The sequence below is a fragment of the Paramisgurnus dabryanus genome, chromosome 8 (assembly GCF_030506205.2).
Source record: "Paramisgurnus dabryanus chromosome 8, PD_genome_1.1, whole genome shotgun sequence".
Taxonomy (NCBI): domain Eukaryota; kingdom Metazoa; phylum Chordata; class Actinopteri; order Cypriniformes; family Cobitidae; genus Paramisgurnus; species Paramisgurnus dabryanus.
In genome coordinates, this window is record NC_133344.1 from 32,404,279 (window position 1) to 32,417,488 (window position 13,210).

The window sequence follows — 13,210 nt, forward strand, 5'->3', positions numbered from 1 at the left end:
AATGTTGTTCCTTTTAATTTAACTTAAATTAATCTTTAAGGGTCACCCCACTGACAGAAAATGTAGTTTTGTAAAATAAGCAGCTAGTACATAGGATGAGTAAAAAATTAAAAATGTTCATGTTTGGGTGAAATAAGCCTTTAACAAGATACAGGATCTGAAAAATTATTTTACATTTGTCTTTTACGTCACCCTAGAAGTCAACAGCAGTGAATGTCATCTAATGTCCTGTCCATCACCTATGACAGTCTTATCGCACGTCGCCTTTATGTCCTTCTGGAGTCTCTTGTACTGCTGGAATGTGTTAAACATGGTGGCTTAGACAGATCATACATGTGTAAGACGTCTCCGTTGTACATTCCACACATGCTACAGTCCTGCAGTGTTAGGGTCACAGCCATTCAGCTATTTGGACCAGCCAATACTGTAGGTTCACTCAAATGGAGCATGATAAACTTAATATAGTAAAAAATGTGCATGAAAGTTTTTGAGAGTAGAGTGTTTTTACTTTAAAGAGAATACAATTTTTATACATGACCTTCATGGCCACTGTTAAAAGAGCACCTATGTGTTTCGATTCACGTTTTTACATTTCCTTTGGTGTGTAGATGTGTATTAATACTGTACATGTTAACAGAATATGCAAAAGGTGTAAACCCCAAAGTAAACCATGAAGCAAGTTATCATTTCCAGTGTACATTTCTTTTTCTTGAACTACAACAAACACACGGATTGAGGCAACAGTTTACTTCCTGGGATTGGTGATGTTGACAAGACCGACATTATCATAATTCCTCCTGCTTAAAGGAATATTCAATTTTCTTGAAAGAAAAATTTTGATACTTTACTCACCACCATGTCATCCAAAATGTTGATGTCTTTCTTTGTTCAGTCGAGAAGAAATTATGTTTTTTGAGGATTTTTCTCATTTTAATGGACTTTAATAGAGCCCAACATTTAATACTTAACTCAACACTTAACAGTTTTTTTCAACGGAGTTTCAAAGGACTCTAAACGATCCCAAACGAGGCATAAGGGTCTTATCTAGCGAAACGATTGTCATTTTTGACAAGAAAAAAAAAAATATGCACTTTTAAACCACAACTTCTCGTCTAGGTCCGGTCGGGATGCGCCAGCGTGACCCCACGCAATACGTCATGACGTCAAGAGGTTACAGAGGACGAATGCGAAACTCCGCCCCAGTGTTTACAAATGTGTTTAAAGAGGACCGTTCCTACGTTGTTGTATGTCAACTGATAATAATTAATGTCTTTGCATCAGTTTATTGTTTACAATGGTCCGCAAATGTGCGTTTTATATATGTAACACGTGACCTCCCTGTCCTGTACGCCTCTCTCAACCCTGTCATCTCCTTAACTGCTGTCAAATGCCCCCAAAAATAACTAAAAAAATTGGAGGTTTGTGGCTTTTGGTCTTTTTCTCCTATTTCTCTTTTGCTCAGAAAACAAACCAAAGATATTGATGACTCTTCCTTGAGGAGAACATATGCAAATTTTGCCTAATAAAAAGGCCCTCTTTTATGACAGTGTCCCTTCCTTCTTAACTATAAATACCATCTGCTTGCGATTAGCAACAGCAAGTAGCAAACATGACTGATTGGGGTATTTTCGGTTGTGCAGTTCTTGCTGTGCTGTGATATAAAAGCTATTAGCAAAGAAAAACATCAAGTTTTAGTAAATGTATCGATGAACTGTGTGTGAAAATGCTATTCGCAGTACGACGACCAATTGAGACACAAATCTCTTTCCATTGGATTACAGGCACCTGAGAGTTGCCCAAGCTTAGATCTTCTGAGGTAAACAGAGAGGGGAAGTCTGTGTGCGTTTGTGGCATTAACCTTAAATGACACCTGTAATGTCTGACCATGCTTGGCATTCAAACCACAAACCAAATGTCACATTTTGTAACTTCACTAGAAATATAAAACAAAAAACAGCAGCTAATCTTAAGAAACATAAGCAATTTCATGAGCTGTAGGTGGTGGAATGATACAAACGGTGAAGCTGTTACTGTTATGTTATCAGTAGAATATCACACGGCTGGGAAGGGCTCTTAGCCAATCAGATTCGAGAACCAGAAAGAACTATAGGCTATATAGTGTAAAAACTCTTGTACACTATTTACGCAGAATGAATCTCATAAAAAATGCCAGAATATTCGCTAGAAACTTTGTACTTTTGTACAGCGGGTAATAGTTCATGTGGATTGAGAAGATTGTCACCTCTTCTGTCCGGCTTCCTCTTCTGCTTTGGGAGACACAGTGGACCTGCCATGGCAGAGGCTGAGAGACCATGTATGGCAGAGGTTCCTGCTGACGGACCCACCGAACACCCAGCTGAAACACAAGGCACAAAGCAGTTACAATGTGAGCATATACGTCTGCATTAAGGTGACTGGGTTTATATGACTCATGATGTGTCAGGCTCTTGCATGCTAATTGGTCAGTAGAAAGTCTCCTTCTTGTCTTCGGTGAATTCAATTCACCTTAGTGGAATAAACAGAACAGTCGTGTCAAAACTTATCCTGTGTTAATCGGTGTAGTTCCAGCGGTTAAATTGTCATCATCTGTGGAGAATATTAAATCTCTGCATTGTGGCGTCATGCACCTTAATATATTTATAACTGTGGTTCAGAGACGAAATATTCATCATCTGGCCAGGAGTGACTGCAAAACCTAAGGACTTTTTAAATAAGATGCTTCATGATGTTCCTTACACAAACATCATTGTTCCTTAAACAGTACTTTGGTACAATACTGTATTTTATGGTAATACCATGGTACTTTGATGCATGCCATGGTAATGAATGATTACCATAATAATGTGCTTGCTATTTAAGAGTGTTTCTTTACAGGCAGTTTTACGCCATTGATCTTAAATTTTTTAAGCACTATTCAGTATATTTATTAAAGACCCACTGTGGGGAAAATCAGGTTTTTTATTGAATATATGTCTATGTGGAGTTTTTTGTAATACATGTCATGACACCTTCATAATCATGACATGACATGTGTCATGAACATGAAGAAGATTTTATGCACGTTTATGACAACTAAAATTAAGTGTCATTCGTATTTGTATTTTTTATGCAAAGATGACATAGTTTGAAATGTCTTTGTTATTACAACTTGACATAAACACTAATAACTTGTCATAAATCTGTCATAAACATGACATACATAAGAAAAATAAGCCCCTTAAGTGTGATACAAGACCCTCCGCTTCGCTTATTATTGGATGATTTATTTTATTTCTTAAACACATGGAGGAAACATTAAAAAACATTATGAATATTATTATAAAACAATTTGACAGAGTATTAACACTTAATTACATTTTAATGTCAGATTATATTTGTAGCACTGTAGTTGAGGTCAAGAAAAATATTCATGATGCTGTTATAAAACGACATTCTAAAAGACAAATTAAATAAGTATTACTGGTAAAAGTGTAAAGTTATGTTTTCTTGGTAATGCCAAGTTTTCATGACAAGTTATGATGTATTGGTTAATATCAAGCTGTCATAACAATGACATTGCAAACAATGTCATCTTTGCATAAAAAATGACATAATTGAGCATGTGTTGCAGCCACTGTGATTGGCTGTTGGCCACTCTTCAGACAAGCCTTCCGTCAAACGTAAACGATTTCGTCCAGTGTGATTGTACCGTAACAGTTATGTCTAAAACTGACTTATTTATATATATGGTCCGAGGTTGTACGAAAGAGTGGAGGTGGGGACTAATTTGCATATTCATATCTATGATCCAAGCTTGCAATTTCCTCGATTCCTATACTAAATTCATCAAGGGTGTAGAGTTACATTCAAGCTGTTTTAAAGCATGAAGAAATACTTGTGACGGATTAAACCTGTAAATATGCTATTATGATGCACAAAGATGAGTTTTAACTCATAACATTTTTGTCTACAGTGGGCAAATTTATCTAAAGCACCTTACAAATGTGTGTAATAACCTGTGTTAACAATACCTGCAGTATAATGAGAGTCAGAGGTCATCAAGTACATCAGAGAACCACTGCAATTTTGGTACTTTATAATGAAATTGTTTGTTCTTCACACTCTAAAACCGGTTATTTTCAACCCAGTGTTGGGTCGAAAAGGGATGAACCCAACAGTTGGGTTTATTTAACTCGAAAAATGTTTTATTTGACTCAACAACAGGTTAAAACGACCCAGCATACAGGTTAAATTACAACCCAGCGGGTTGGGTTCGTCCATTTTTAACCCAGCATTTTTAAAGTGTAGGGATCCAAAATGAATATTGTTCTTGCATTTGCAGTACATCCATGAAGAAGTTCACGCCGCTGATTATTGTGGCCTGATAAAAAACACATTTGTCTCTATCTAGCATTTTTGTCATAGCTCACAGTGTCTGCCAAATAAAACAATGAAAAGAATTTCCAAGCAATTGAACAGCAGACTGCTATGTTGATGAATGGCGATTACTGGAGGAAGATCTAATCTAATGAGTTGTCTTACCTGTTCAGCTACTCTCACCATCATGTACATAGCAGAAAGCATAGTAACCAGCATTTTTGAAGTCCTGCTTTGTTATTAACTCTGGTTAGTCCCGCGAAGTCAACCCAGTGATAAAAAAGACACACTACTATTTCAGCCAGACACAATCACCAGCAGTGCTAAGTCTGTTAAAGAGCTTTGCGGTACAGAAATAGGAGGCATGTAATCTTTTCCTATGCGCACACAGGCTGACATCTCTGGCTTTACCTTATTATAAAGCAGAAAGTTATACATTGATAATAGGCATTACCCTTACAAAAGGAATAATTGTTGGCTAAAGGAGGTAATAACAGCATTTGCTCATTCTTTTCTTGTACCTTATAACTCGGAAAACAGGTCTTCCTGTACAGAAAACGTTATCATAATACACTGGGAATGTTCCGAATCTTTTCTCATCTAATCAGACTTTGATCAGTAAATAACTGGAAAGATTACAGGAAGTATGATGTCATTGCTCCTCTAGTGTAGGCGCCAATCATATTCAAGAAAGCAGCAGCACAAGTATACACATTTCACACCAGAAAATGCATTAATTAAAATAACAAAAACAAAACAAAACTAGATTTTAACAAGTTTTTAATAAAGCACCACAATGAAGTTTAATACCGTAGATTGTACCTTTTGTTTTTTTGTGTAATTCCCTGTTTTCAATTTTTTTGTTTAAATATAATAGACCAAAAAAATCAAAGCCCAAGTATGAGCAATAGTACAACTTATATAATTATTGCTAATAAAAATATACAGCAGCCTCAAGAAATGTTAGGACCCTTGAGACCAGAGGCGTCATGCCTATTCAAACTGACTCGTTTTTTTTTAGCAAAATGGATTTTGCATGCAACCTCAAAATCAAAGAAGCGTCCATTAATCTCTTACTCTTTTAATCTGTTTAATATGCACAATATTATCAATTCTGTGCTGCATCCTTGTCACTTTTCAGAGATTTTTGCCGTATTGATAGTGTTTTAATTGTGAAATATTACTTTATTCTGGCAGCAGGCGCTGCATTTAGCGCAGTCGCATACGTCATCAGCGTCTGAGCGCGCTCACAGGCTCTTTGCTGTTGCTGCTGCATTTGGCTATCTGAGGAATTAAAACGTGTAAGAAACGTTCACAACATTTCCAAACCCCAGTATGGTAATGTGCAGACAGCCTCCTCTGTGTAGTTAATGTATGGCTTAAAATGTGACTCAACATTATATTAGTAGATTTCTAGATTCATCTTCTTGGTACAACGCCAAAGTTCGCCAGAGTTCACGGGGACGCGGAATAACACATGCTCACATATGAGGTGAAATTTAATGCAAAAATCCGTTCCTCTAATAATTTTATCTAAACATACTTTTCAAAATCATTAAACATTAAACTCAATCACGTGGCTATAGCTTATGTCATTTCGTTGTTTATATACTCTATGGATTTAAAATTACATTAATTTTATAGGATCATGCAGTTGTTGTGCAAAATGCATAAATGACACAATTAAACAAGTCATTAAACAAAACCGTAAATAATGCATCCGTAAATAATTGATGCTTGACCTTTTTCAGAACACTTGTGTACTTTAAACAAACTAAAATGCATGTGTACTATTTGAAGAGTTTCGTTGCAAAACGAGATAACTCCGTTTTTAACATTTTTGTCAAAACATGTTTACTATTATGTAATCATGTTATTATTTTGTTTTATGGTGCTACTTAGCTGTATTTTTTAAGTTATGGAAGTTAAAATCAAAACAATCCAACTGCAGTTGAATTGATATTAATTGGAATGCACAACCAAAAAACAAGATTTCTGAAATTTTTTTAAAACCGAGTTATCTCGTTTTTCAACGAAACTCTTCATGTGTTTCATCTACACTTCTATATTTTACGGAAGTCGAGAGAGGAAATGTGATATTATTATTTTTGCTTGCTTGTTTTCTCGTGATCATGACTTAATTTTCTGGTGATCTCGAGATGACAAAAAGTTGTTTTCTCATTATCCTGACATAATCCAAATTTCCCCTCCCAAATATTTTGTTGGTGGACTGCTAATGCATACGAGTTGGGGTCTTTGCCGTCACCACAAGTGTAGCAAATAATTGCACATGATGTAATAAATAAATAAATAAAGTTGGATGTCGATATTAATGAATGTTATAATGTACACGTTTCTTTTTCATTAGCATAACTGACAAATCTTGTTCAGCTTGAGCGAATCCATAGTCCAAGTAAAATCGAATTTGTTCATTCAAGCTAATTTCGCTAAATATGCTTTTGCTGTCTACGAACCAAACAACACGTTATTTTGTTTTTTTCGATATCACGAAAAACAAGCAAGCAAAAATAATAATAGTGCACAACCTTTCTAAGCTTCCATAATATTATGTGTCTTAATATAATAATACATCTATGGTATTGTTTCATTAGATTGCACAGCACATGGGTTCTGTATTATTTGGTACTTTTTCTTGTTTCGATGTGTACGTGATCGAGAAACAGTATGTGCGTGGATGCATAATGGACTGGGTGGGGAAAATTCCAGAAAGGCAGACCTTATCAATCTGTGAAAATATATAAGAGCTCACCATCATGACAACGTCAGTGTCAATTCTACAACACACAGATAAAGAGGTATTCACTGTTGAACACAGGTGAGCAAATTTTACCCATACCTGAGCAAGCAGATAATGACTTTTCGATAAAACGATTTAGCATTTTAACTATTACATATTATAGTGTAGATGTGCACTGCTGTACATTTGTTTGACACTAAATCTAATTTGGGATTTGTGCTCTGATCCATAGTTAATTATTTGATACTTACAAAACTGGCTAATCCTTGTTGAGAAGTGCAAAGACTTATTTTAATTAAAACGTTTGCTTCCCATCTGTGTGGCTTGTGACAAGCACACTTAGGAAAGCAAGAAGAGAGGAACGTGCTTAACAGTTTCTGGCTTAATATGAGTTGTACATTATAACAAAGCTGAAAAAAGTATAAGCACTGGATTAACAGCAACAACGTTAAAACTAAGTTGTAGTTAGACCAGTCTGCATAACAGAATTTTGTATGTTTAAGATACCAAGCTGGAGTTTCTTCCTCAGATGAATACAGTTGAGAAAACATTTAATATAAATTAGACAGAAGCATCACAGCATTGTTGTGTTACTATGGCAAAATTAAGTGTTAAAACTACAATTTAACAGTTACTTTTACATTTGTAATCTGTTATTTTTTTGTGGGGGGGGTATGTGTATTGTTTATCTGTTTGATTTTGAGTTTTTTTTTATATATGTAACAGAAGGACAACAGCCTGGTCATGTCGGCCTAGCCATGCTTGTACATTATCTCCAGTAACACTAAAGGAATTCTCTAAAAAGAAACAATGTCTCTGCATCGGACGACTATCCCCGACCCCGGTCCCCGCACTACAGAAATAGGTATGATTTTGAGATCCATCATCCCAATATTTAGCATATTTGTTGCAGCTTCTTAGATACTGGTAATTTTTCAAGATTACTGAAAAAAAATTATTGACATTATGGTTTACTTTTTATGTCCTTCTAGTGTCTGAAACTGACAGGGACAAACATATTCTACTGCAAATGCTGGATCTGCACAGGGAAAAGGTGTCACCTCTGGATCTTACAACACTATTGTATATCACCACTCCAAGCACTGAAGATCAATTTCCCCAGGACCCAACAGAGCTCTCAAATGCCTTCCTCCGGCGACTTTGGCTGTATAATCCCCAAGCCCGTAACACCGGCTGTAAAAACGTGGCAGGAGCCTACGGTTTGAATGTGGAAGAACATTCACAGTGTGCTATCAATCCTTTGGACCTGGTTGCTGCTGTGTACATGACCACGAATAGTTTCCTACGACGAGAGATCACCTACCGAATGCTGCAGTGTAACCTTGCAGTGCCTCTATATCTTCCACCTGTTTATCCAGAAAAGAAGGGAACTGTCCTCCTGTGTCCTTTTAGAGATGTTTTAGGTCAGTGGAAGTCACCATCTGAGGGTAGTAACATGAAGAATATGGCCAATTCTAGGATGCCGTTTCTCTCAGCAGTGAGGCTAGGTTACTGCAGCGTCTCAAAATCTCGAGTACTCAACCATGTGCTTGGGGGTCCACACAAGCTAAATCAATGCTTTGTAAACAGTGACATGGAAGGAGGGCAGCTGCCTCGAGTTCTCTCAGATGGAATGGTGGAGGTGTGCTGGAATCTGACTTCAGGAGATAATCGTGATAGTGTCTTTCCTTGTCCTGTGCTAGTGGCTAATCTCCGTGGAGATGCTGCCAATTACAACAAACAGACAAGTCTTTTGTGCTATACGTCTGCAGTCCTCATAGTGTTCTGTGGAAGCTTTGGTGCCATGGAGCGAGAACTGCTTGCCTCGTGGAGGGACAATACAAGTCACATGATTCTAATCGACTGTTCGATGCCAATGGAAGAGGATGGGCAGTGGGACTATACTGAGAAAGTTAAGCAAAGGCTGGTGAAAGATTTAGAGCTTCCTGATGAAATGGTGATTTCTGGCTGTGATGGTCATGAGGAAAGGATTGCTGACAGCCTAAGAGATGTTCTGAATCACCTTATTCCACACCTGCACACTGCAAACCTGGTTGGGACAGCAGGTATGGCCAATGATCTCAACATGAAAGTTGACGAAGATAATATCTGTCGAATGGCATTCTGGGAAGTTGAAGAGGTCCTGAGTGGAATTGAAGATGGAGTGTCCACATTTTTGGAGAACCAGCTGCCCCTGCAGGGTGCAGTGTGGAAACAGTTGTGTCAGCTGGAGAAGAATGAAGGACGTCATCAGCTACACACAACCAAGGGCTTAACAGAAGAAAAGGAAGGCCTTATTAAAAATCTACTTGATTATAAATTAACAACAGCCATGAGAGCATTCATTGGAGCTCTGTGTACATTTGACACCACCCAGCGGGCATTTTTCCTCTCTTGGATGAAAGTGAAACTTGAAGTTATGCAGTTGGACAAACTGTCCCAACTCAGGGAAACAGATGGGGAAGAAATGCAAGAACATTGCATTGGACTTGAACACTTCCTTCGGGAGATGGGACTGGTCTACGAAAGATATTTCCGTGGCCCAAACAGTGACTTGTACGACATGTTTCGCTTACCGTATGTAGGTGCCGAACTACTCCTTTACGGAGTTCCACTTGAACTATATGATGGTGATGCCTCCGCTTTCCCCTTTAACTGGGTTTACAGCGTTCTTTATGAGGTACACAAGCAGCTGCCAAACTTCAGTCGAATGAGAGTTTTAACAATCTTAGGTTTCCACAACTCAAAGAACGCAGAGGTTTTATCCGCAATGTTTGGTGTGAACTTCCCGAAGTGGGGCAGAAGACATATCAAAGGGGCATACATGCTTCTCCTAACCCTGCCTGACAACCTCAGAATGGAGATGGACTGTGAGTTTCTAATGCTGATTGGGACAGAAGGTTTGAACCGCCAAGGGGCACCACAATCAGCAGGAAGTCTTGTTCATGACAGTGAACTGGCCACTTTTGTCAGTGGACTGAGTGATGTTACGCTGGTAAATTTCCCCAATGAGCTTGAAGGTGAAACAAGAGGCAACCTTCAAATTGCTGTCAATGCTCTTCTCTGCACAAAAGATTTTGAGAGAAAGACTACCTTTCTGGTTGCTTCAGAGGGAGAAGGTATGGATGGAAAAATCATGAGTTATGTAACTGATTTACTGACCACAGGACAGTCTCTGGAGGAATCGAAAAAAATAGCTATAAGCCACAACCTGACCAGCCCATGGACCAACAACTTTGTGACTACACCAAATGATCAAAGCTACAGTGATGCAGTTCTTGGGCTAAAGCAAAGCCTGTTGGCTGTGTTCCATGAAAAAGCAACAAAAGGCCAACCAACCTGCTTGGGTTCATTTATGGAGCATATGTGCAACTTGTGGGAGTCTGTAAAAAATGAAAACGTTGCCATAAAGTTTGGAGACACAAGGACAGCCGATCCCATTATTGGCCTCTGTGCAACACTCGCACAGGGTAAGAAGCAGCTCACTGACCAAATGGATAGCTGGGTTCAAGGGTTGGACTATCATATAACAGATTTGAAAGAATCAGCATCACATTATGGAGAGACCTTGAATTCAGATGGCATACTGAGAATCTTAAAAGAAGAAGCAACTACCAAAATAAATACAGAAGGAGACAACATGAGAGCAAGTCTCTGGGACTACATCAGGCAGAAGGATATTGACATTGCACATGTGGACAAGTACAGAGCAATGCTTCTAAACAAAGTAGGCTTCATTCAAGAGCAAATGAAAGCTGATGTTTTTACAAAACTAGAGACGGCTACCATCCAGCACAGCTTAAAAATTGAGACACAACCCTTGTTTACAGCACTTGAATCAGCCCTGGAGGTCAAGATATCCTCACTCCTGCAAACCAGCAAGAACACTGACCAGGTGATTCAGAACAAAGAGCTTGAACGGGAATTCGTTAGCGTTTGGGAAAACCTTCCATCAAACATGCGGGATTTCCGTCTAGAGACACAAGAAATCTTAGTTAGGATGGCGGAGAAGCTTAAGGAAAACCTAAGCTATCGTGGTCTGAAAAAGCAAAATGTTAAACTCTGGAATGCAAACCAACTGAATGGTTTTACAGTGAGGAATGCACATTTTGCTCTTAACAGCAAGATGAAGAAAACCCTGAAATACAATAAAGACGTTGCACAAAGATTCACCAACAATTTGGTAGAGGACTGTGACAGGAGAGTCTCAGACAAATTGTTTCACAATGAGGGCTACTCAGACAATTACATGAGAGAATTACTTGCAACTGTAGACAAGGGCCTAGAAGTTTTAAAAATGGAACCATTCAACCTAAAGCCCAAATATGAAGTGGAAATAAAAGGATACATTTGCAGTAAGGCAGCGAAGTCTTTTCAAGAAATGCAGGACTCAGTCATAAGGGAAAATGAAATGAAAGAGCGGTTCCTCAGTGAGACCAAGGACAAACATAGGAAGAATTTCATTGATCATTTCCGAAAAAGAGAGCAATGTCAAAAAGCAGCTGAAGCTTTCACCAACCTGTGCCTCAAACCGACTGCTGAAGACTTCATTTATAGCAGCCTGGAGCGACAGATATTCGATGATATGCTCCAGAAGAAAAATGCGCAACTTTATAGCTCACCAAAGAAGTTTCATTATGGACTTCTTAAAGACATGCTGCTAAAGGACAGATTTGAAAATTTCCATGAATACTTGCAGTCCCGTGAAAGTTTCAGTCGAAAGAGTATAGAGAACTTTATCACCAAACATCTGTCAGGTTCTGTTATGATAGAAGACCGCAGGGTACAGCGAATGCAGCAAATCTTTGAATGGATGAAGAAGAGCATTGTTCAGGCATCTGAAAACAGCCGTGGGGAACACCGTAGTGTTAGACAATTACTGGAAGAAATCTGCATCAACTTGGAAAGTCTAGGAAAAATCACTGTGCCAACACAAATCATGGAAAGATCTTTGTTTGACCTAACTACACATCATGACCACTTCCTTGCAAACCTACAGCAATCGGTCTCAGAATTATCTGCATCAATTGCTCAAGAATTTATGGAAAACGAGGAGGTCATTGAAGTCCCTGATGACCTCCCGAAAAAACTTCAGGACATGCTATATGAAAAAGTGAAAGGTTGTGATAAGCGCTGTCCTTTCTGCAAAGCTCCATGTGACCTGGGAGAAACAGAACATAAAGTGCACCAAGCCATCGTGCATCGACCCAAAGGTCTTGTGTGTTACACCAACGCCAACTCCACCACTCTTTCTCACAGCACTTGCTCGGCAGATATCGTTGGAGAAAACCAATTTCAAAACAGACACACGAAGGGCCTGTCTTTGCCCTTTAAGGAGTACCAGTCTATCTATCCAGACTGGAACATTTCACCGGAGGATCCCAGGAACATAGGGCCAGCAATGTACTGGAGATATGTGTTCATGAGGTTCAACAGCAAATTTGCTAACAAGTATCAGTGTGCACCTGCAAAATTACCTGAAGCTTGGGGAAAAATCACTCAGATGGAGGCCTTACAGAGCTTAAAAGAGGCCTTTGAAATCCCAGAGTGATTAAAAAGTGAACCATTAGCACAACCATTATTATGTCCAAGCCTTTGATTTTTATTATTTTAATTTGTTTGATTAAACATAGATTATATATATATGTACACCTTCTAGAATTATGAGTACTTCCTAATATATTTGCTTCTTAAAATGTTCATTAGTTAGATCCCAGATATATTCACTCATTTGTTTATTATTATACAGATAATGTCTTGACTCTATATCTGACACTGTTATTTCATAATTAATCTTGTTCTGATATATAGATTACAAATAAAATAATTTTATTACAAATCTAGTTTGTCTATTTAATTTTTATAACTATTTTAAATAACTTTTTTACTTTTATACTTACAAATTAAGACAAACAAGCAAATACTTTTATTATAATTTAATATTTATACTTATACATATTTATTTATTTAATGATAACTAATTAATCTATACACAAGTCAATCCATACAAGTTGATCTACACACATTAGGGAAAGGGCAATTTGACATTTCCAGCTACAGCCAAATTCTCTTAAAAATCTCGCAAGATGAGCATTA

The 13,210-nt window shown here is 37.9% G+C and overlaps 1 protein-coding gene across 1 annotated transcript; it reads left to right on the top strand.

The window, feature by feature from the left end:
* The first annotated feature begins 7,924 nt into the window (after positions 1-7,924).
* Positions 7,925-12,665, top strand: gvin1l2 (GTPase, very large interferon inducible 1-like 2). The gene is made up of 2 exons (XM_065280004.1): positions 7,925-7,979; positions 8,107-12,665. The coding sequence occupies exons 1-2, from the start codon at positions 7,925-7,927 to the stop codon at positions 12,663-12,665; spliced, it is 4,614 nt and encodes a 1,537-aa protein (XP_065136076.1).
* Positions 12,666-13,210: the final 545 nt, after the last annotated feature.

Excerpts from the sequence above, each read along its gene's own strand:
- gvin1l2 (XM_065280004.1), top strand. The coding sequence starts at position 7,925 with ATGTCTCTGCATCGGACGACTATCCCCGACCCCGGTCCCCGCACTACA. Across the intron at positions 7,980-8,106 it reads TCCCCGCACTACAGAAATAG|TGTCTGAAACTGACAGGGAC; the intron begins GTATGATTTTGA and ends ATGTCCTTCTAG.